General features: G+C 33.0%; 1 protein-coding gene across 1 annotated transcript in view; it reads right to left on the reverse strand.

The window, feature by feature from the left end:
* The window catches only part of LOC136027936 (palmitoyl-protein thioesterase 1-like), a 35,177-nt gene that overhangs the window by 4,815 nt on the left and 4,304 nt on the right, over positions 1–26,058 (reverse strand). The window contains exons 2-4 of the mRNA XM_065705407.1: positions 25,270–25,379; positions 15,126–15,253; positions 12,210–12,362 (exon numbers count right to left, since the gene is read on the reverse strand). Of these exons, the coding sequence (XP_065561479.1) occupies positions 12,210–12,362; positions 15,126–15,253; positions 25,270–25,379 (391 nt within the window). The remainder of the gene's footprint in view (positions 1–12,209; positions 12,363–15,125; positions 15,254–25,269; positions 25,380–26,058) is intronic.

The raw sequence follows: 26,058 nt of genomic DNA on the forward strand, positions 1-26,058 counted from the left end.
TCTAAATATCCCTTTTAAACCCATTTTTTCAAGATGCAGTACACATCTTTTTCACTCCTAACAATGCTTTTCGACTTAATCCTTCCACTAAAAGCAAACAATACTTTTCATAATGATTTATTATATCATTTCAGAACAATTTCGTTGCTAAATAATTTTCCTGAACCCGTTTTTTCAAGTTAGAAACCATATCTATTTCATTCCCAACATCACTTTTCGACTTTATGCTTACCTCAACGCCAAACAATACTTTTCAAAAACCTTCATTGTATCATTTCAGAACAAGTTCTTATCTTAATATTTCTCTTGGTCCAGTTTTTCAAGATGGAGTACCCATCTTTTTCACTTCTAACATTATATGCATATTCTAATGCAACAATTATTTTTCAAACCGATTTATTCTATCATTTCAGAACAAGTTTATTTCTCAATATTCCTCCAAAACCCGTTTTTTATGTTGGTGTATTCATTATTTTCACTCCCAAAATTACTTTTGACTTTATGCTGACCCCAACACCAAACAATACTTTTCAAAAACCTTATTGTGTCATTTCAGAACAAGTTCTGTTCTTAATATTCCTGCTAAACACAGTTTTCAAGTTTTTGAGTAAAAATTTTTTTCACTCCCAACATTAAATTTCGATATTATCGAATCCCAACCCAAAAATTACTTTTCAAAGAGCTTTAAAGTATCTTTTCAGAACAAGTTGTTTTCTTAATTTTCCTCAAGACTCTGTTTTTGCCAGACATTATATACATTTATTTCACACCTAACATTACTTTTCGACTTTATACTTACGATAACAGCCATCAATACTTTGCATAATCATTTATTATACCATTACAGAACAAGCTGTTTTCTTAATATTTCTTCTAAACCCATTTTTTTCAAGTTGGAGTACACATTGTTTCCACTCCCAACATTACTTTTCGACTTTATTGAAACCCCTATAACAAACAATACTTTTCAAAAGTCCTTAATTAAAGTTTTTTCTTAATATTTCTCTTAACCCAGTTTTTAATTTGAAGTACACATTTTTTTTTCACCCCCAACATTTCTTTTCGGCCTTATGAATATCCCATTACCAAACATATTTTTCATTAGGCTTTATTATATCATGTCAGAACAAATAATTTCTTAGTATTCCTGTTCACCCCATTTTTTCATGTTGGTTTATACATCTTTTTCACTTTTTAAATTACTTTTCGACTTTATGCGGTCCTCAACACCAAACATTACTATTCAAAAGACCTTACTGTATCATTTCAGAACTTGTTCTTTTCAAGTTAAAGTACATACCTTTATTTTTACTCCCAATATTACTTTTCAACTTTATGCGTATCCCTACAACAAACATTACTTTTCATAAGGCTTTATCATATCATTTCACAACAAGTTCTTTTCTTAATATTTTTTAAGTTGGAGTAAACATCTTTTTTCACTCCTAACATAATTTTTTGACTTGATGCGTATCCCAATACCAAACAATTATTTTAATAAGACCCGTTTTTTCAAGTTGGAGTGCACACCTTTTTCACTCGCCATACCACTTTTCGACTTTATGGTTACCTTGATTTCATCACTTAAGGACAAATAATTTCCTAAATATTCCTCTTCACTGCGTTTTTAAAGTTGGAGTACACATCTTTTATCATCCCTGACATTGCTTTTGACTTTATTCGTATCCCAACACCAAACATTACCTTTGAAAGGACTTTATAATGTCGTTTCAGAACAAGTTATTTTCTTTATATTCCTCCTAAATCCGCATTTCCAAATTTGAGTACACATCTTTTTCGCTACCAGCATAACGTTTTTACTTTTTTCTTACCCCAGTACCAAACAAAGTTTCCAAAAACATTATTATGTGATTTTAGAACAAATTCTAATCATAATATTCCTCCTATAAAAAAAAACAAAAATCATGGTTACTAGTTTGTTTTCTAAGAAGTATTATGCATTTCCTTTTTTATAGTTATTTTTTTAATTTTTTAATTTTTAATTTTTAGCTGTTTCTTTTTATTTATTTCTGTTTTTTTTTCATTTTTAACTTTGTTTTCATTTGTTTTTTTAATTTTCAAATGTGATTTATTTTTATAATTTGATTTTTTTATTTTTCATTTTCTTGTATTTTTTTATTCATTTTTAAATTTGTTTGTTTTTTTTTCGTTATTTTTTTAATTTCGAATTTTTTTATTTTTGTTACTTTTTTATTATCTTTTTCGGTTTTTACGTCTGTTTTTATTATCGTTATTTTTAATGTTTTAAATTACTTTTAGTTTTCGTTTTTAATTTTTTTTTATTTATTTTTAATTTAAATGATATTAAAATTATATTCTCGACGTCATTTCATATAATATATTTAAATCCCGCTTTATATTCATTCACGGTAAGTAAATTTTTAAAATGTAAACTGGTTTCATTCAACCGGGATAAACATTTATTCATAGCTTTGTCATGGGATTACTAAAAGTTAAGTATATACCGCCTGGTGTATGCGAATGATGCTTTGGGTATATCCAAATGAGTTTTAGGGTATATGCAAATTTGAGGCCTATTGAAATATGGAAATGAGGTTTGGGGTATGTGTAGATGAGGTTTAGGGTATACGCAAATTTGGTCCCATCCGGACCCACTTATAGTATACTACTGTTGTCCTTCAAAATTTGCTTTGATTGCTCTCCCCTTCCACTGGCACAAATATCTACTAAATATTTACAAATTTATTTATATTAAAATGATACCATTAGAATTTATTAGACAAAGAGTTTTTATTTACGGTAAAAAAGGGCCAAAAATTTGAATTTGTTGCAAAGCAATAAATTAATTCTGCAATTTTCTATTCTATTGCCTAGACTCCTTATTCTAAATCCACTGGTTGAATACAATCAGATATTGTAAGCTGTAAGCTTTTTAAGCTGTAAGCTTTTTAAGCTGTTTTTAAGCTGTGTAAGCTTTGTAAGCTGTAACACCGTGTTCATAAGCTTCGTAAACACCCGCTTCGTAAGCTGTGTAAAACAAAAGGCTGCATCAATCTAAATTGGAAAGATAAACTAGAAACAAGATTGTGCTTGGTTTTATATAAAGTTCTGATTTTATAATTAAGTCTAGTTTAAGAATATAATTAGAAATACAAAACAGATTAATTAAAAATAATCTTAAGATTAATAAAATCAAGAAGTACATAAAAGTTTGTTTACTATTGCTGATTTTTGAGATTACTTTAAATCGAAATGTTAAAAAATTACACGGAACATGCAAAACCAATATCTATACCATATGATATTTTTAGTTTTTGAATTTTTTCTTTCATACTAATTTTAAGAGAACCGTTTCGTTATTGCAGTTTCTGTTTCGATTTAAAAAGCATACATTACATTGTTTTTTTATTTAGCATCTTTTTTTGTAAAGATATAAAAATATGTGTTACTTTAAATTTGATTGACTAAAAAACAATATAAATTTTAAAAAGACAACATTTTTACGGTCTTGATACATTTGGTTACAAATGCATTTTTTGTGTGTGTCTGTATTAAGGTGCCCTTTGATCTATCAATAGGGTCATAATCTGGAGAGTCGCATATTCTAAAATTCAAATATGACCTAAGAGATTGTGTGTGTTATGTCCGGCTTCTCCAAACTTTTTCAAAAAAGATTAAATGTCTGGTCAATTGGAGCTTAAGCAGAATATGGAAAGAAATAAGAGAAATTCAGACCACATAAAAAAAGAGAATAGTAAAAAAAATTTAGCCAGTGAAAATAAGGACAAAACAAAATTTCAATCAACACCTATGCTCAGCCACCCTAAGTGAAAAAAGAATTAGAACACAGATTGTACTCGATAACATAAAAACAAATAATAATAATAAAAAATTCATCCGTTCTTAATGAGGAAAGTTTTTACTATTTTTCTGGAACACAATAACTTGATTAACGTTGTCAATAAGTTGATGACTCACTTATGCTTTCGGTCAATGATTTACTTAATTTTGCTAAAATTACTTTAAAAAAGGTTAAAATTGCTTTAAATTTGGGTTAAAATTGCTTTAAAAGGAGTAAAGAATTGACAAAATGAAATCCAAATCGCCACTCTTGTCGCAAAGATTTTGGTTTTTGGAACCAAAACTTTTCTAGTCGGAGACAATATTGACAACTGCGTAGCCAAGGTTTCATAAAGAAAAAAAAAAGAAGAAAAACAGCTCACCCTGAACTCCTAAAATATTGAACATCCCAAAATTTTTTGTTCCAAAGACTGCAGGAATGGTTACCGGGAGTTCAAAAAAAAATTAGGCAAGATTTTTATTAAAAAAAAAATACGCACACTAATAACTTTGGACCAAGAAAACAAAACAAAGTAGATATAACAGGAATTTTCAACAGCAATTATAAGAAATAATATCAATAAGGATACCTAATATGAAGCCAAAATTGAGCCTACTTTTGCCTAGTCCCTCTGATATGCTAGAGTTTTTAAACTTACTTATATGTTCTGTGCGATCCGACTAATTTTTGATCGTCTCCCCCTAAGAAATTCATTCTAGTCTCCATAACTGTTTCTTAGGGTTACCTGGAAAAATATTATACTATTTTAACCCCCCCCCCTCTCTCACAAATAAACTGAAAAAAATGTACAGCATACCGTGAAGGTCTGACTTATCAATTCTGTCAATGAATTCTAGTGTGAAACTACGTAGTGTGAAACTAAATGTAAAATTTGCTTTTCAAAAAGGAAATTAATACTTTCTAAGATTTAGGATTGAATCCTAAATTGATGAAACTGTAAACTATATTCTTATTCAGCATCATCGCAGATCATGTTTCTTTATGTGCAGCAACGAGATCAGAAGTAGTATAAGTTGAAGTAGTATATTATTTTCTACTTATATTATAGTATAATATCGATATCGATATATATATATATATCGATATATATATTATAGTATAATATAGATATTATAATATAATATCTCCTAAGAAACTGCTAAACAAAAGTTGTCAAAGCTTTTTTTCTGTTTGATTTATAGAATTTTCAATTAGATTCATACAAATTTACCAAGCTTTAAAAGAGATACAACGATTAATTTAGGTTCTGAGAGGGTAGTATAACCAAACACCAAAAACGAGAAGTATTATAACCACAAGCCTATACAAGGAAAAACCTTTTTAAAATCTTACGGAAATCCCCTTCCCCTTCTCACTGAAAAATCCAAAAATATGATATAAAATCAATATTTCTACTTTTTTTGTTCTTATTTTCAAGGTTTTAAATTAAACCCGGCTACTTTAAGAGCAATCTCGCTCTATTTTGTGCATTCTTGTGAGATTTTTTTAATCCTTTGTGACTATTCCTGTTGTCTCGGATTCAATTTGTACGATAGAAATGATGCGAAAGCCATGAAAATATTTAGGTGTTTTTGAATTTCATGATTTTATGAAAATCTCTGCTGTAAATAGTAGAATATATAGTAGATAATTGTAAATAGTAGAATAAGTAGTAAAATAGTAAATAGTAGAAAATAAAATAAATAGTAGAAAACAAGAAAAATAGTAGAAAATAAAAAGTAAATAGTAGAAAATAAAAATAGTAATAGTAGTAAAATAGTAAAATAGTAGTAGAATAAGTAGTAAAAAAGTAAATAGTAGAATAGTAGTAAATAGTAGAATAAATAGTAGAGAGCTCGCAAAAAAAACCTGGAAGATAAAAGCTACTATCTTAGTTATAATTTATGAAATCCTGATGACATTTTGCTTACTATCAGATCCCTTACATCCTGTTTTCATACATAAGGGATGCCTTATGATATGATCCGAATGGTTTCCAATTGGTAGTAAATCGTTTAAACAGCCGTTTTAACAGCCGTTTAAACAGCCGTTTAAACAGCCGTGTCGCGAATAAGATCCTTGAAAAATATCTTTGTTTTTATTCATCGATTGGTTCGTCAACGCATTAGGTCCAGCCAGGTCCAGCGCTGAATAGGTATTTCATCTTATGTATCAGCTATCCATGCCTCTACAGACATCACTCAAACAGTTCGTGGTAACGAACTGTTTGATAGTAAACGAAACTCTAAAACACGAAATTTTGATGCTAAAAGATACATCAAAAGAATCACATTTTAATGCTGATTCTAAATAGGTTAGTTTTAGCAAATTTATTCTTTGTCATCAAAAGTTACGAACCTGAGAAAATTTGCCTTATTTTGGAAAATAGGCGGAAACACCCCCTAAAAGTCATAGAATCTTAACGAAAAGCACACCATCGCATTCAGCGTATCAGAGAACCCTGTAGCAAAATTTTCAAGCTCCTATCTACAAGAATGTGGAGTTTCGTATTTTTTGCCAGAAGACAAATCACGGGTGCGTGTTTATTTGTTTGTTTGTTTGTTTTTTGTTTTTTTTCCCAGGGGTCATCGTATCGACCAAGAGGTCCTAGAATAACGCCAGAGCGCTCATTCTAACGGAAATGTAAAGTTATAGTGCCCTTTTTAAGTGACCAAAAAAATTGGAGGGCACCTAGGCCCCCTCCCACGCTCATTTTTTTCCCAAAATCAACGGATTAAAATTTTGAGATAGCCATTTTGTTCCGCATAGTCGAAAACCATATTAACTATGTCTTTAGGAATGACTTACACCCCCATAATCCCTGGGGGAGGGACTGCAAGTTACAAACTTTGACCAGTGTTTACATACAGTAATGGTTATTGGGAAGTGTACAGACGTTTTCAGGGGGATTTGTTTTTAGTTTGGGGGGTTGGGTTGAGGGGAAGGGGCTACGTGGGAGGATCTTTCCTTGGAGAAATATGTCATGGGGGAAGAAAAATTCAATGAAAAGGGCGCAGTAAAAAAAACTATACTATAAAACTATACTATAAAAAAACAATAAAAAATAAACATGAAAACGTTTTTTCAATTGAAAGTAAGGAGTAGCATTGAAACTTAAAACGAACAGAGATTATTAAGCATATGAGGGCTCTAAAAATACTTTAGCATAAAGAGCGAGATATTTAGGAGGAGATAAATACCACCTCTTTATTCTAAAGTATTTTTAGTAATTTCAACTATTTATTCTACGGCCTTTCTAATTCAGGGATCATTCTTAAAGTATTGGGACAAAACTTACGATTTAGTGTAAAGAGCGAGGTATTAAGGAGGGTACAAACCCCCACATATACATAATAAAAATATAAGAGTATAAAAATGTGTTACGTAAGTTAATTCTGAGGTTACGTATATTTTTTAATAATAAAAACGTTCGTTAAAAATCAAAAGTTCTAGTTGCCTTTTTAAGTAACCGAAAAATTGGAGGGCAACTAGGCCTCCTTCCCCTACCCTTATTTCTCAAAATCGTCTGATCAAAACTAAGAGAAAGTCATTTAGCCAAAAAAGAATGAATATACAAATTTCATTTTAATAATTTATGTGCGGAGAGCAGAAATCGAACATGAATTAATTCAAAAACGTTCAGATATTAAATAAAAAAAACTGTTTTTTTTAACTGAAAGTAAAGAGCGACATTAAAACTTAAAACGAACAGAAATTACTCCGTATATGAAATGGGTTGTCCCCTCCGCAATCCCTCGCTCTTTATGCTAGAGTTTGACTCTCTGCCACAATTCTACTTTTTAAAACAATTAAAAGCTTTAGCGTAAAGAGCGAGAGATTGCGGAGGGGACAACCCGTTTCATATGCAAAGTAATATCTGTTCTTTTTAAGTTTTAATATCGCTCCTTACTTTCAGTTAACAAAACTAGTTTTTATTTATTTAATATAAGTAGGGAGCGATTCGGCTAAATAGTAACTGAAACTCTAAAAAAATGGAGTTGTGATATCAGTAGTGACATTCAGAGGATCAGCTTATTTTGCTGAAATTAAATAAAAGAACGTTCATAAACTTTCAGAAATTAAATAAAAAAAACAAGTTTTCTTAACTGCAAGTAAGGAGTGACATTAAAACTTAAAACGAACAGAAATTATTTTGCATATGAAACGGGTTGTCCCCTCCGCAGCAACTCGCTCTTTACGCTATAGTTTGACTCTGTCATAACTCTACTTTTTAAAACAGTAAAAAACCATTAGCGTAAAGAGCAAGGCGACTAGGCAACTAGCCTCCCTCTGACGTTACCTTTTTCCCCAACTATACATGATCAAAATTTTGAGATCATTTTGTTCAGTATTGTCGAAAGATCCAATAACTTTGTCCTTATGTGCAAAATGATTCCCCACTGTCTGGTGGGAGAGGCTTGCATGTTATGAAAATTCCCCATGGTCTACGTATAGTATTTGTTATTGGGAAGTATGCAGACATTTTCGGGGTGGGATTTTGTGCTATCGATGGATATCCATAAGGAGACTGTTCCTTGGATAGGAAAATTTCCAGAGCGTGATTATTTGGGGGAAATTTTATACTGAGGGGATTTGACAGAACTCCCGTTAGAATTTCTCTTTAACAGTGTGCCATCTAAATTTTACACGTGGATGTATTCCAGGGGAATTATCATGGGACTATTTGCCGCGTTTTTGATTTCCAGAAAAAATTTCCACGGAAGGGGCTTTTTCGGAGTGATAGAGACACCAATTAGAAATTAAAGTCTTTTTCGAATTGAAGTTTGCTAAGGAGAATTTTTCAGGCTGAATTGCAAGCAGAAATCTTACGAGTGGGACCTTTAGCGAGGCTAGAACTGTCTGGGGAAAATTCAACGAGGGGGGTGAACTTTATGTTGGATTAGATAGAGGAGTTTTCCGTGAGAGGGAGAGGTATATTTCATCGAGGGTGATCCGAAATTATTTGAAAAACGAACATAAAAAAAAATTAACTGAAAGTAAGAAGCAGCATCAAAACTAAAAAAACAGAAACTATTTCGTATATGAAGGGCTGCCCCTTCCTTAATGCCTCGTCTACCTCGTCATTTTAACGAACGTGTACTGGAACATAGCGCCGTTTAATTAAAATAGGTGGTTTTTTTCTCAAGTGTTAACAGTCTTAGCATAAAGAGCAAGGTGTTGAGGAGGGGGAAGAGTTCATATACGGAATAATTTCTGTTCGTTTTGAGTTGTGTTGCTGCTCCTTGCTTTCAGTTAAAAAAAAAACTTTTTTTTTCAATCAAGAATAAAGTAAAGGTACGTTATACTATACTTATACCAAAGATTAAATAAAAAAACAAGTCTTTTTAAATGAAAGTAAGGAGCGACATCAAAACTTAAAACGAACAGAAATTACTCCGTATATGAAAGGGGCTTTTCCTCCTCAACGCCTCGCTCTGTACGCTAGAGTTTGACTCTCTCTTTTAACTCTGCTTTTTAAAACAGTAAAAAACTTTAGCGTAAAGAGCGGGGCGTTGAGGAGGAAAAGTCCCTTTCTTAAACGGAGTAATTGCAGTTCGTTTTAAGTTTTAATGTCGCTCCTTACTTTCATTTAAAAAAAACTTTTTTTTTATTTAATTTATGGACGTTTTTGAATTAATACATGTTTTGATCTTGGCTCTCCGCACATGAACAATTAAAACGAAATTTGCATATTAATTTTTTTTTTTGGCAAAATGGCTTTCTCGTAGTTTTAATCGGAAGATTTAGAGGAAAAAGGAGGAGGGAGGAAGCCTAGTTGCCCTCCAATTTTTTGATTACTTAAAAAGGCAACTAGAACTTTTAATTTTTTACGAACGTTTTAATTAGTAAAAAATATACGTAACTTACAAATTAACTTACGTAACGAACTTCTAATATTCGTATGTTTTTATTGCGTATTTGAGGGAGTTGACCCCTCGTCGATACCTCACTCTATACACTAAAGCTTAAATTTTGTCCCAATTCCATAAGAATAACCCTGAATCACAAAGGCCGTAGGATAAATAGTTGAAATTACTAAAGATACTTTAGTGTAAAAAGCGAGGTATTACGAGGAGGTAAATCCCTCATATACGTAATAATTTCTGCTCGTTTTAAGTTTTAATACTGCTCCTCACTTTCAGTAGAAAAAAACTTTTCATATTCATTTTTTTTAAATAATGTTAGAAAATCCTGCGCCCCCTTCATTGAAAGTCTCTTCCCTCATGAGAAGTTTCTTCATGGAAAGTTCCTCCCACCTAACCCTCTCCCCCCTCAACTCTCCCTCTAAAACCAAAAGTATTCCCCTGAAAACGTCTATACACTTCCCGGTAACCCTTACTATATGTAAACACATGTCAAAGTTTGTAACTTGCAGCCCCTCCCACAGGGACTGCGGGGGATTAAGTCGTCCCCAAAGACATAGTTATTAAGTTTTTCGACTATGGTGAATAAAATGGCTATCTTAGAAATTTGGTCCATTGACTTTGGGGGAAAATGAGCGTGGGAGGGGGCATAGGTGCCCTCCAATTTTTTGGTCACTTAAAAGGGGCACCAGAACTTTTAGTTTTCGTTGAAACGACCCCTCTCGCGACATTCTAGGACCACTGGGTCTATACGATCACCCCTGGAGAGAAAAAAACAAAAAAAAACCATAAAAACAAATAAGCACGCATCCGTGATTTGTCTTCTGGCAAAAAATGTGAAATTCCACATTTTCATAGATAGGAGCTTGAAACTGCTATATTAGGGTTCTCTGCTGCGCTGAATCTGATGGCGTGATTTTCGTTACGATTGTATGACTTTTAGGGGTTGTTTCCTCCTATTTTCTAAAATGAGTCTATTTTAGATGAATCTATTTTTCTAAAATGTTCTCAGGCTCGTAACTTTTGATGGGTAAGACTAATCTTGATGAAACTTATATATTTAAAATCAGCATTAAAATGCAATGTTTTTTATGTAACTATTGGTGTAAAAATTCTGTTTTTTAGAGTTTCGGTTACTATTTAGCCGGGTCGCTCCTTACCACGAAAGTTCGTTACCACGAACTGTTTAATACTCATTTGACTTTCGCTATACTTTATAATACTTATACTATGCTTATACTTATACTACAGTTATACTTAGATAGTTCTATAGTTATAAGCTTATATAGTTATATAGTTATAGTTATACTTATAGCTATACTTGTATCTATACTATACTTATATAATGTATATACTTATACTATACAATACGTTATGCTATACTTTTACCAAAGGTATTCATTTGACTTTCGCTTGACTTAATACACCCCCTCCCGGGGGTGTATTAATACACCCCCAATAATACATTGGTATTATCTTTTCATCTTTTCAATCTGTATTCAACTATTATCTTTTCAATCTGTATTCAATTATTATCTTTTCAATCTGTATTCAATTATTATCTTTTCAATCTGTATTTAATTATTATCTTTTCCCAGGAGGTATGTGCCCTTTTTTCGGCTACAAGATATTAGTGTTGGGATTTTCTATTGTTATCAGCATCTTTTGTATAACTGAAAAGGAGTTTTCCACTTAAATACTAACGGGAGGGGGTGTTTTTCCCAGCCTAGGGGGTTTGAAGGTAAACATCTCTGAGTGATCAAAAGGCATTTTTTTTTCAGTATAGTCTTACCACAAAAGTATATATTTTCCAAAACGCATTTTTCAAAATCTAGGAAGGGAAGTAGTGCAAAACTAGATTCGAAGTAAGAAGTAGTCAAATTGAAGGATAAAGATATTAAATGAAGAAGAACACTACCAACATTAGGGAAGAAATTCTTTTGCCTTTTTTCCTTTTGCCCAAAATTATAAAATCTAAAACTAGCCATTTTCAAGAAAATTCCTTTGTATAGGCGCTCCATATTCCTTTTTATTTAGAATTTCTGCTTATTAATCCCGAACTTATCTGTCAATTACAAAATCATTGGATTGGGCCAGGAAAACAGACATAAAGATTTTGTTTACAAAAAAAATTGAAGTCAAAAATTTACATTATGGTTTGAATTTTTTATTTATTTAATTTTTTTAATGAGGTTCAATTCTTTTTTTTTTGTAGAATCTAAAGAGTGTGAATTTGAAAATCTACTGATGTTATTTATCGTAGTATTATTATTCTATACTCTGTGTTTTTTTGGTGTTTCTAGAGTTCCTGGTGTTTTTAGAGCTATTATTATTAGCGTTATATGTAAGAACTTGTATTCATTTTATTTAGTTTGAAAATCTATTGTTGTTTAACCCAATTTTTGAAAGAATCTCATTGTGTCATGCCTGCAACGTTAGGAAAAACATAGCAAAGAACAAACTCCAGTCCATTGTAACAAAAAAATTAGAAAATATACCCTAAAGAATAAACATAAACTTACTTGGAATAAGCAAAGTTGAGAACTCTTCGGAAATAATCACAATATCTTTTATCCCCAGGACATTTGGGAAGGCCATAAATCCCTTGATGCTGACTTCCAAGAGTGACCAGGGTTTTCATTGGTGGAGTTGGACATCTCTCTGCTAGACCCCGCCTTTAAAAAAATATGGATTTTACAGACTATTTTTCAAGAAACATTCTCCAAAGTTGCACTTATTCTGTAAGGAATATTTTCTTATCAGACAGTAAACTGTCTTTTAAAAGTGTTGATGTGTATAATACAGTGATTTAGTGATTTATGGTCAAAGTTTTAGTGATGGAAGTGCTCAAACTGGAAGGAAAGTATAACGATGTAAATAACAAGAATAATAAAACAATTGACTTTATGAAATCACTAGTGAAAAAGAACGATATTCTTATCCCATGTAATATTTGACAAACGTTTATAGAATGAGCATAAATTACATAATAATAGCAGACTGCATAAAATTGTCTGTTTCATTTAAAGCAGATAACAGAAAAAGAAGGCAGGGGTGGATCTTAAGCAAAATCTTGGGGGATGTTAAATAGGTGCCAGTAATAAACCAAATTGTCAAATTGATTCTAAAAAAGAGTAGAAAAAATAAAACAAGGAATGAGGGTGCCCGAAAAATCATATGGAAGGGCAGGGCCCCCCTGGATCCACCACTGGAAGTAGGCTTATGAAGATCTGTGAACAAGATGTTCATTAGCAACGCAAAGAGAAATAGTGTGAAGCTGCAAGACAAAATTGCATACCTCAAAGGAGCTGAACGCTTCTTTTCTTAACTTCTTCTTATAAAAAAACCCATGGAATTCTGAACGGGCTCCTTTGACTTCCAACTGCACAAATTCATATTTGTAATACTATTAAAAACGAAAATAATACAAATACTATTCAATTTTATAGGCTTGTGGGAAGTGCAAGCCCTCGAGCTGCCTGTTTCCTACAGTTTAAGCCCCATGGGCCGGCTGGTACTGACACGGCTCTTCCTTGTAGCTCAAGCTCTTCTTTGAACAAGTTACAGAAGCCAACTTTACAAATTAACCAACACAAGATAAATCCCTCAAAGCACATCTAGATTCTTTAAAATACCAATTGCCTATCTGTTAAACACCTTTTCAATGGAAGCTGGTAAAGGTGCATCCACAATCTTTTTAATGTCTGGTGGAAGTCTATAATTTTGCGACAGGGAATGCAGTTCATATATTCCAGTAGTACTTGCCATGCATTCGAAGAGGAGTTGTTGCAAGGTTTCTTCGGTCAAGTTACAAAGCCTACAATTTGGGTCCCTACGTTGCTTCCATCTATATTTTTCTTGTATCAACTACTGCTAAGGTTTTTATTTTGAAGTTGGCTCGATTATTTAAGATTCTTTGATAATTGGAACCAAAGCGGAGGGGGCTAGAAGGATGGTGGTTTCTATTTGCTTCTGTAAGCGCGACTGAAAACTTTCAGGCATGTCGTGGGTGTATAGGGCTTTAGAAGGATGGTGGTTTCTATTTGCTTCTGTAAGCGCGACTGAAAACTTTCAGGCATGTCGTGGGTGTATAGGGCTTTAGAAGGATGGTGTTTTCTATTTGCTTCTGTAAGCGCGACTGAAAACTTTCAGGCATGTCGTGGGTCTATAGGGCTTTAGAAGGATGGTGGTTTCTATTTGCTTCTGTAAGCGCGACTGAAAACTTTCAGGCATGTCGTGGGTCTATAGGGCTTTAGAAGGATGGTGGTTTCTATTTGCTTCTGTAAGCGCGACTGAAAACTTTCAGGCATGTCGTGGGTCTATAGGGCTTTAGAAGGATGGTGGTTTCTATTTGCTTCTGTAAGCGCGACTGAAAACTTTCAGGCATGTCGTGGGTCTATAGGGCTTTAGAAGGATGGTGGTTTCTATTTGCTTCTGTAAGCGCGACTGAAAACTTTCAGGCATGTCGTGGGTCTATAGGGCTTTAGAAGGACGGTGGTTTCTATTTGCTTCTGTAAGCGCGACTGAAAACTTTCAGGCATGTCGTGGGTCTATAGGGCTTTAGAAGGATGGTGGTTTCTATTTGCTTCTGTAAGCGCGACTGAAAACTTTCAGGCATGTCGTGGGTCTATAGACTTTGTTGTCTCAGCAGCAAGACTGTCCACTTCTTCATTATAGTGGATATCTGCGTGGCTAAAATAAAGAATCGAGTAGCTTCCTTATCTCCTGCAAATCAGTCTATATAGGTCAAACAATCTATATTGGTCAGAATTTTGAGAAAATTCGTTAAAATCCTGAATTTTGGAAAAAAATATTTATATAAGTGAATCTATATTTATGAATACATTCTAAAAACATACATACGTCATATTACCTCAGTTTTAGTTGTATTGTTTTCGGTGTCTAGAGTGCAAGCAGAATTGAACAAGAAGCAAATGATTGACAAGAAAAATCCTATTATTGAGTTCATATTTATGAGTATATCATTTTTAGGATAAACAGTATCATTTACAATAAGCGTTTTAAGTAGTGTCATACTAAATTACTCGTTACGTACCTATGAGCAAAACCAAAGTGTGGCTCTTGCAACACAATTTAGGCCCTGATTTCATTCCCGAAAGTTTCATTCCCCTAACTCAACTATTTTTTGTGATAACAAAAATTCCCCTCTCTATAACTTTAATCCATTTAACTCACAATTCTTCTCTAATCTTGTTGTCACTGCCATGATAATTGTGTCCAGAAATTACAAAAGATAAAAAAGGCAACTTAAATAGGTACAACAAACATTTAGCCTACACTAATGAAATAAAAATGAATCAAAACAAAAAAAAGTTTTTCTCACGAGGTGCTGTACTTATGAGCTACTCTTATGAGGTAGAGCACCTCATAAGATACCTCATAAGTGCATGTCTTACGAGTTGCTCACGAGTACTTACAAAAACAGACCACCCTGAGAAAATCCAAGACCGTGATAACCATTTTTAAGCTTTTCGTCCTTCCTTAGTTGTTCACAAGCAATCTCTATTTGTTTGTTTGGGGGTATGATATAACTGTTCTGTGCATCCTGAAAAACAATCATATTTCAATCAATAAAGTCAAATCTAGCTAAATGAAGCTAAACCATAATTCCATTTTTTTTTTACTTAAGTGTTATAACCTTGCATGAACCTTGATTGTGCATATTCCTAAACAAATTCCAGAAAGTCTCACCTGAGTTGTCATTAATTGTTTTAGCTCTAAATTTGTGTAAAGTGCCAATAAAAATCTTCATTTTTAGGCTATAACGTGAATTAGGAGAATGGCGCTAATAGTGCCACTAAACTGTGCTGGAAACACGTCCAGCACAATTGATTCGACACTTTCTCACAACTCTTCTTTTTTTAAGATAAGAATATTTGTACCTTTTTTAATCAAATTGGCATGGCCGCAAGAAACCTGTTTTCTAACATGCCATGAACTGCTCAAGCCTGTTTTCGAGAGACCATAATAAAAACCTTAGCGTTCAGGACAGGACAATCTCTTTCATATACGGAATAATTTCTGTTGGTTTTAAGTTTTAATGTCACTCGTTACTTGCAGTTAAAAATAACTTGCTTTTTATTTCATTGAAAAAAACCTGAAAACTAGAACTCCAAATATTTTGGAATTAAGGCTTAGAATCAATGAGATGTGAACACCATATTCTGGAAAAATACGGTGAATAGCAGGAAAGCAAAGTTTTTTTTATTTAAATTTGAAATTCAGAAAGTTACCCTAAGAGGTTTTTATCTTGTAATGGTCATTGGTTAAATAATACAAACGAAAAAACCTGAATCAGCTCTTGCTCAATGTAATTAAATTACTGAAAAAAGTTACAAAATCAAAACTCCAAAATTGGGGAGCCGGGGCTTGAAATCAATTAAGTAAGAAAGCGAATATCAGTATTTTCTAGAAATACGAGTTAAAAGTCTTTCCCTTACATTGCCCCGTTTCTTAGCAGATTAATTAAACCACGGTTTCTAGATAAAGAACTTTTCAAAGCATTCTAAATCATATGTAAAGCGGACAATCTTAAGTCACAGAAAAAAATTCTTTAGAGAAAGGCGCGAAGAAATTCAATATTCAAACTACACACGCCAATCTAAACCTTCAAAGATTGGTGTCAGGGGGAAGGGCCCAACTAAGGCCATATTTGCTATATTTGTTTATTTCTACTGTAGACTTCTCTGATACGCTGAATCTTATGGTATGATTTTCGTTTAGATTCCATGACTTTTATGGGGTATTTCCCACTATTTTCTAAAATGCGGCAAATTTTCTAAGGCTCGTAAGTTTTGATGGGCAAGACTAAACTTAATGCAACTTATATATTTAAAATAGGCATAAAAATGAGATTCTTCTGATGTAACAATTGGTATCAAATCCATTTTTTAGAGTTTTGGTTACTATTGAGCCGGGTCGCTCCTTACTACGGTCCGTTACAACGAACTGTTTGATAACTTAATAATGTTGAGCAAAAGGTTTTTTTACAATATTTTGTATATTCTCTTTAGTATCATTTCGCCTTTAATAGAATTTTGTATTTAACTAGCTAAAGCTTAAATTTTTGAATTTAAATCTCGTATTTTTAGATTATGCCGATAATAGCGTACACAGATGATGGGTTTCCGAGTTATGGAGCTCTAATTTTCAGCTTTTTCAATAATTTAATCATATTGAGAAAGAAATAATTCTAAATTTTTCTTGTTTTTTTATTTAATCGTGTGAGCATTACGGAATTCCCGTAGGGTATGTAAGTCAGAGGTCAAAATCTAATACAAACCATAAAAATGAAAACAGGTTTAGGCAAGAGTTTTGGAAGAGAGGGCTAGATGAGAGCAAGAGAGTTAGAAAAGACTAAACCAAGCCATAAGAGAGTAGAGCAGCTTAAAAGAAAGAAAAGAAGATTTTATGGAGGAAGGAGGGTCAAATAAAACCATGAGGCTCGGAGAGACTGAACGTAGTAATTAGACCGTAAACGAAGTTGTTTGAGGGAAAAGAAGGGCAGTAGAGACTAAGAAGCTTGAGGAGGACCACAACACACAAAAATACAATAAAGAAAGTCATATGGGGTGAAAAAAGTACCAGATGAGACTAAGAACTTAGGGGAAATCTGGGGACTAGAACAATTAGCGAGCAAGTAAAGCAAGGAGAAAGAATTTAAAGAAAGTCAAAGGAGATCGTGTGGAAAAAGAGGATAAGCTAGTATGGCTAGTGTGGAAGCTAAGTAGTAAGTACTAGTACTAAGCTATTATGGAAACACAGATGAGAAGGCCAAAGGACTATAGAATTTGCCAGGGTCTAAGGAAAGTTCAAAGAAACTAAAAGGAATAAAAGCACAGGTTTCAAACAAGGCACCTTGGGAGCAAATCTTATTGTGTCAAAACCTAAGTCTTAAGTAAGACACCTTGAGAATAGAATATAAAAGCACAGACAAGTCAAACTATGAAACAGCAATAGTAAACATATGGGACAATAGCTTTCAACCAAGACATCACTGGAATAGACAAAGAAATCACAGAAAAGCCAAACTATGAAAGAACAAAACTAAACATATAAAAAAAGAGCTTTCTAAAAGTACCCTTGGAATAAACACAAAAAGCACAGAAAAGTCAAACCATGCAACAATAAAATGAAACATATCAAACCCCTTCTTTCAAACAAAGCAGTTTCAAAATAGACAATGAAATCAAGTCAACTCAAACCATGAAACAGTAAAACTAAACATAGCAAACCATAACTTACAAAAAAAGCACCTTATGAACAGAAAAAAAATTGTAGACTAGTAAAACTATGAAGCAGCAAAACTAAACACATCAATATAGTGCCCTATTTTTCAAGCAAGGTACCTTAAAATAGACAAAATAGTATAGACAAGTCAAACCAAAAAACAGAAAATCAAACATATAAAACTAAAGCTTTCAAGCAAGAAACCTTTGGAATAAATAAAGATAATACAGTCAACTCAAACCGTGAAACAGTAAAACTGAACATATTAAACCATAGCTTTCAAATAAAGTACCATTGGAATATACAAAGAAAGTAGAGAAAAGTCAAACCATGCAACAATAAAACGAAACATATCAAACCCCCACTTTCAAAAAATACAGCTTTGAAATAGACAAAGAAATCCAGTCAACTCAAACCCTGAAGCAGCAAAACTAAACATATCAATATAGAACCATAGCTTTCAAGCAAGGTATCTTCTGAATAGGCAAGATAGTACGGACAAGTCAAACCAAAAACCAGAAACACCAAAAATATCTAACTAAAGCTTTCCTTTGGAATAAATAAAGAAAACACAAACAACTCAAACCATGAAACGTTAAAACTGACCATATAAAGCGATACCTTACAAACAAAGCACTTTCGGAATAGAAAAAAAAAACACTGATAGGTAACACCAGGAAGAAGCAAAACTAACCATATCAATCATAGATTTAAACAACGCAAGTACAGAATGGAAAAAGAACTCAAGGACCACTCAATATAATAATGAACAAGTATATAAAATAGCTAAGAGGCCTTTAATCTTAGCACTTTAATCTTAACAAATCAATAGCACTTAACTCCTTTAAAATAAAATAGTTACACCAGGGAAATAGTAGAAGTATTACAAAAAAGTCTCTTTCCATTCGTAATTCTTAGCTATAGATTATCGGATTATGATTAGACCAGACGGTTTTGAGCGTAAGCTCTAAATGTATTATTGCCTGATTCAATAATTGATATTTATGGGTTAAATGTTGATTTTAAGTGTCCGTAACGCCTTACGAGTCTTATTTTCATCTGTATTCTTAGAACTAATAAACATATTTAACAAAGAGCCTCCTTCTTTTTCTCTAAAATATATCAGGCTATTCGTTATAACTATTCTAGTTGGCCTTGCTAGCTACTGAGGTGCTATCCATACCTGCTAATAATCAATTAACCTCACTAAATTTACTAACTGATAGAAATCGCTTCATATTGCTTCATAACAACTAGTGACAACAGAGGTCACTTTACGACGAATCTGTGAAATAGCAAAACTAAACATGCTAAGTCATGGCTTTCGAACAAGCTTCTTCAAGAATAGACAAAGAAAGGATAGGCAACTTAAACCATGAAACTGCATAACAAAAAATATTAAACATAACTTTTAACATATTAATTATTTATTAAATTAACATAACATATTAATCTTTTAATATTAGTCTATTTAGTTCTGTTTTCTATAGTTTTTATTTTATTTATATTTTCTTTTCTTCTCCTTTTTGCTGTTCTCTCAATGTGAGTAAGTGATCATTTAATTTTTTTTCTTCTCTGAAAGTGACTCGTTTATTTTCCCCCTTCTTTACAGGCCAAAGAGCCTTTGGGGGAATAGTATGTAGTATTGTATGTGTGTTTCGTGATGAATAAATCTTATTTATCATATCTTAACAATGTAGCCACTATAAAGTCAATTTTTTTAAGAAAATAGCTAAGCACCATCCTGGTCATTATGTTTTACTGTTCCTATAATCTTGCAATATATTTATTTTTTCCCTATTCTAATTTTATTTTTTTGATCTAGTTAGGGTAAGTGCTTCGTTCAAAGGTGAGAAAGCCTTTCAAGGAAAAGTAAGACCAAAAGCTTTAACTGAAACTTGAAAAAAAAAGTCAGAAACATACTAAGAGAACTTTAAAAAAATAAAAAACTTCAGCCGAATTTTGAAATGAGATAAAAAGATCAGCAAAATTTGTAATTAAAGAAATCTGTTTGACAAAATTTGAAAAAAAAAATCCTCAAAAACATATGAAGGAAATTTTCAAATACGTGTGCGCAAATAAAGAGAATACAGGTAACACACGAAAAGAATTCTTAAATTCTTAATTTCAAGAAATCATGAAGTCAAGAAACGTGAGATGCAATTCCCTGTCAAATCAAAAAGACCCTTCTGGGACCACTCGGTACAAAAGTGACGTGTTGGCTTTGTATAAAGTCCTTGCGCAGCAATACCATAAAAGTTAGTCACGGCGTTGAGCAATAGCAGAGGTACATCATAGCATCAGTTTCAAGTTTCTGTTAAAGTTTTCGGCCAAAATAGCAAAAACAAATAAAAAACTAACACTATGCCAGAACTAATTTTCACGAATATTCACTTTATAGTTGTAATCTTGTTTGAAAGATGTTTCCCCTTGTTTCTCTTGATGTTCACCTTGTTTGATTGTGTTTAGTTATACAGTTTCGTGGTTTGCCTTGTCAGTACTTTTTGTTTACTCGGAATGTGGCATGTTTGAAAGTTATACTTTGGCATATTTGTTTTCGCACTATCGTGGACTGACTGGTTTATGCTTTATTCCGAAAGTATCTTGTTTGAAAGTTATGATTCGTCTGTGGATTCTTGGTCTTTTCAGAAGGCGCCTTGTTAGAAAGTTATAGTTTGATATATTTAGTTTTGTTTTTTGATGGTTTGGCTTGTCTGTGTATTGTTTGTGCATTCCAAAGGTGTTTTGTTTGAAAGTAATGGATTAATATGTCAATTTTTGCTGTGTTATGGCTTGGCTTATTTGGGATTTGTATGTCTATTCTGAAGGCGCCTTTTATGAAATATTTGCTTCGATATGTTTAGATGGCTGCTTCTTGGTTTGTCCTGTCCGTGCTTCATTGTCTAATAGCAAGGTTACTTGTTTAAATATTATAGTGTGATATGTTTTGTTGTTCTAATGCATGGTAGTACTTGTCTGCGCTATTTCATCTATACCGGAGGTAACTTGTTTGGAGGTAATGGTAAGGCATGTTTAGTTTTTCTGTTTCACGATTTAACTCTTTCTTGTTTTCTTTGTCTATTCCTAGAAATGTCTTGTTTGAAACTTGCGCTTTTATTCATTTATTTTTGTTGTTTTCTGGTTTTACTTGTTTCTGCGTCAGACCTTTAAACAAGCGTCATTGTTTTTTCACCTTCTCATCTATATTTTTATACTGGCTTGAGTCGAGTCATCCAGCCATCTTGGTATCACTAACCCTTCCTTTCCCACATACGACTTTTTTTTATCCTTGCTTTACTCTCGTTTGCGAGCTTCGGTCTCATCTGGCCCTCTTTTCACCAATGTGAGATCATTTGACTTCTTTTCCATCACTCTACTTTTACAACTTGATATAGTTTTTTTCCAATCTTCTTCGTCTAATCTAGCCTTTGGTTTTGCTCTATTACCTTCTCTGACTTCTGTCGCCTTGCTCTATTCTCAAACGATTTTCTTTAATCTTTATCCAAGTCTTTGGTCTCATCTGGACTTCCTTTTACCTCATGGGGCCCCCTTAAGAGCTAATTGGTGTCGAAATTCTCGTCTTGATTTCTTCTGGCCCTCGTTCCCCCATCTGACTTGCTTTCACTTCCTTCCCTTGCTCTACTTTTTTGTGAGTTTCCGTAGTCTTTTCAAAACCTTCTGCTCTCATCTAGCTCTCCTCTCTAAAACCCTTGCACATCCATTTTTTTTTTCGTGGCTCGTCTAAGAAAGAAAATGTCCTCTGACATAACCTACGAAGATCTTATCCTGTAAGGGTCATAAAATTAAATATCCTGCACAAAAAATAACAAATTACCTCTTGTCCAAAATAATTAAATTATAGAAAAAGCTTGAAAAAATAGTACCTAATTCTGGGATTAAGGCTTGAAATCAATCGAATTTGAACTCTTATATCAGGATATTATAAAAATACGAGAGTAAAAATTGGAAAAATAAAAGCTTTAGCTATCTAATCAGAAATTCAGAAAGTTGGGCTTTACAGTTGGGCTTTAAAAAAAAACCTTGAAAACTAAAACTTTTATCTTTAATACTTTAATCTCAATCAAATATGGACGCTAATGTGGAAATTCTACTGAAAGTTTTTCCTCCATTTCGAAAAATTTTCATCTTGTGTTTCCATCTAGTTTCGAGTCGGTAATATATTTCCTTGAATTCACTTTAAATAATCATTTAAACTACCTAAATAAAAGATTGATTAAGATAAAACAGGAAAAGCAAACATGTTAAAGGATTATAGAAAAAACAAGATGATCAGGCTCGTACTCAGCTAATACAAAAATTCATATATTGGTGACCACCTTGTTTGAAAGCTTCCTCTGTTAGGCTGTGTAGTTTCGTGGCTTGACTAGTCTGTATTCTCTCTGTCTGTAGTGCCTTGTTTGAAAGTTGTTGTCAAGTTTTGCTGTTTGGTGGTTTGACTTGTCTGTACTTTATTTGACTATTCAGAAGGTGCTAATGTTTGAAAGCAGTTTGATATGTTTAGTTCTGCTGATTCATGGTTCTACTTTTCTATTCTTTCTCTGTCTATTCGGAAGTAGCTTCGTTGGAAAATTGACGTTTGCCTTGTTTTATTGTGATTTTTCATAGCTTTAAAGCAACTTTTATTTGACTATTTTGATCTTCCCTTAAGTTAAGGTTTTTTACGTTTAGTTTTGTCGTTTGATAGTTCGACTTGTCGGTAGCCTACTTTCTTTGTCTGTTTCGAAGATGTCGTGTTTGAAACTTATGCTTTGGTTCCTTTCTTTGCTTTGTTACAAATGGTCATTAGATTTAATAATATATACAAAAAATCATAATAACCTTTAATTAAAATCATTAAATTATTGAAAAAGGCTTCAAAATTAAAACTCTTTGATGTGGGATGAAGGCTTGAGATCAGTCAAAAATGAACATTAAAAGTGGAATATTCTAGAAATACAAGATAAAAAGCGAAAAATCTAATCTTTGTTTATTTAAATCTAATATTCAGACAATCACCCAGTGCGGTTTTTATCTTGTAACGGCCATAAGATTAAACAACATATTTGAAAAACACAAATTATTTCCTACTAAACATGATTAAATTATTGAAAAACATAAAAATTAGAAGTCTGAAATTAAGACTCGAATTTAATCAAATATGAACGCTAAAATTGGCGTATTCTAGAAATCCAGAAGTTAAAAACTTTATTCTTGCATAACCCCCTATTTGGAGATGTGTTAAATGAGGAGTTCCTGAAAAAGAAATTTTCAAAGTGTTCTAAATCATATATTGAAGGGACAAACTTCCGTCTCAAAACAAATACAGGGCTCGGTGAGATGCGATAATAAAGTTATGCATGATGTGGCCCCATACGGGCCAAATATAGCTATCCTTTTGTCCCAAAGAAATATAATATTGAAATTTTCCACCCATCAAAGAGGGGAGTTTTTTTGGGAGAGGGGTGTTATTTGGCCCATACACGCTCGCCCTTTTGCACCAACAAAAAACGAGATTAAAATTAAGCACACCAATTTTAACAATCAGAGATGGGAGTGTATGGGGGGGGGGGGGTAATGGCCTTGTCTGGGTCAAATAGACTCGGCGCTGCTCTGAAGATTTATATTACTGAAATTTTGCGTGTCAATGTGAACAATTAAAACTTTAAGTGGGGGTTGGCTATTCGGTTTAAATACACTTAACCTTTTTATCCAAATGAAGGTAATATTAAAATTGCACTCGTTATTCTAAACAATTAAAGCTCAGAAAGGGTCTTTTTTCCCCCTGAAAGGGCCTTGCACAGACCATATAGGGTTACCATTTTTCGACTAAGAAACACAATAATAACAAAATTCCTTCAATATACACTGTTTGAAAATTAACAGTAACCCTTGTCATCGTTTTGTCTTTCATTACCTAAAACCAAAACTTCTAATTTATCTCCAGCTCATAAATAGAACATGTTCAGCAAAGCGCTGTGGGAAAATCACAAAGCATTAAAATGTCGATTTTGGATAAAATGACTATTATCACGATATCAAAATGAGTATATCAATCAGGAAACATTTTGTCAACTAAAAATAAATACGAATCTTCGTGTATTTTCTCCTACACCCAAAACATTGTTACCATATTCTATTAGTCTCTCAATCCAAGGTCGTATAAATTGAGTCCAAGAATATGCCCAAGAGACAAGACAAAATATTTTTACCTCAATACATGGAATATTACTTTACCCTATCCTTATCGGAGGAATTTACGAGCCGTCCCAACAGTGATCCATAGCTTCCAAATGAATAAGCAGAATTTTTCCATGGAGGGACACGCAAAAGACACTCCGGAACAAAAAAAACACTTTGATCTCTTAAATACTATATAATATTCTCTTAGTAGGTTGCCGCTACCACTGCAACCCTGAAAAGAAGCAGGTTACCACTGACACGATGTGAGTCAGTGCCGCACTACCGTAAATTCTTGCCAGGAGATCTTTATAAAATTAAAATCCCGAAACTTTAGATGAAGAATAGGCTCGGCAAATTTTATCCTGAATATGCTCTATTGCGAATAGTTGGGTTTCTTTAAAATTTCACCTTATCATTACAAAAAAGAAGGTTAAGATTAATAATAATACATCAATCGCCCTACATACTCGCATTGCTAAAATTTAATATTTTCCAAATTGGAAATTTTCCGAAAATTTTGTATTTTAGTATTTAAATTTAGTATTTTCCAAATTTAAATTAAATTAAACTAAATTTAAATTTAAAAGTAAATTTAGTATTTAATTTAAATTTAAATTAAATTTAAATTTAGTATTTTCCAAATCGAGAGACTCTTTTGGCTGAATTGAAAAATATTTCACTTAAAAAATCATTAGAAAGGTTTCTAAATTTAGGAACTTTGTGAACCACAATAATTGTCTGAGAGCTCCTGGAAATAGTTCAGTTTACTTTTTATGTAGTTTACCTTTTTGCTTTTTAAAAAATGGCTTGAATAAAGCAAAGTTTGGTTGACTTTAATTTTTTCTTCTTTTTTGTGTGTGTTATGCATAGCCAGTTTAGTCACATAACATTTTAAAGCCCTTACAAAAAGGTTTTTGATAGACCTACGTCCTGGCAACTGGGTCATCGTGGCTTTAGGTTTTTGACAGGAAAACAATTCAGAACATAGCCTGGGCAAACCATCGAACACAAAAGGGAAAGAGATATAGGGTGGGAATGAGAGAAAGAGAGGGAAATAGAGGGAGGATAAGATGGAGAGGAAGGGAAAGAAAGAAAAAAAGGAACACAAATTAAGAGAGAGGGAGATATAGAGAGAAAGTAACACGAATGTACCCTTGCAAAACCGTCTCCAATAGAGATTGAATGAACATATACGCCATCTATTTCTTCCTCAATCACTTTTTTGATTCGGCCAAGAAAATGAGGATTACAGCAGGTATCACCTAAAAAAGAATGTGTCCTAAAGTAACAAGGACAATAGAATAAGAATATCTTTTACCCACTCAGATGTATGTAAATTCCCTTCCAACCTGAAATCCACGATTTTCTAAGATTTTCAGGGGGAGGGGGCTGCTTCTAAATTATGGAGTTTTAGTGCAGTAATTTATTTCTGTTAGTGTTGCCTAGTTGAACTGTGAAAACTGATTAGCAAAACTTGAACATTTTTGTCCGTAAAAATTCAAACATTAACAGTCAGTTGATTCCGAAAGACATCTACACCTTCAAAAGAAAACCGTTCCCTGTTAAGCCGTTTGGTGTCATATGTATCTAACTTATTCGCACCCACTTCTACCAGAAACTACATAAGCACCCATGAAAGTATTTTTCATTGAAAACTAAATTCTAGATTCCCTCTAGCTTTTTCATTTATATAAAGTCGCGTAAATGTCAATTTAATAAACTATCCCTAAAGAATTGACCATGGCGTCCTGGCTAAGTAGATTGGTGCACTGGTTTCAGGATCCTTTGTCTGAGAGGGTGAGGGTTCGAATCCTAGTGTACCCAATTATTTAGTTTGGGACGGGGTCAGTGCTGTGACCCTGTAAGCTCACCCAGCTCTAAATGGGTACCTGGAGAAATCTGGGGAAGGTAAACAGGAAGGGTGTGCGAAAACACAGGATG

This window comes from Artemia franciscana, chromosome 6 (assembly GCF_032884065.1).
Source record: "Artemia franciscana chromosome 6, ASM3288406v1, whole genome shotgun sequence".
NCBI lineage: Eukaryota > Metazoa > Arthropoda > Branchiopoda > Anostraca > Artemiidae > Artemia > Artemia franciscana.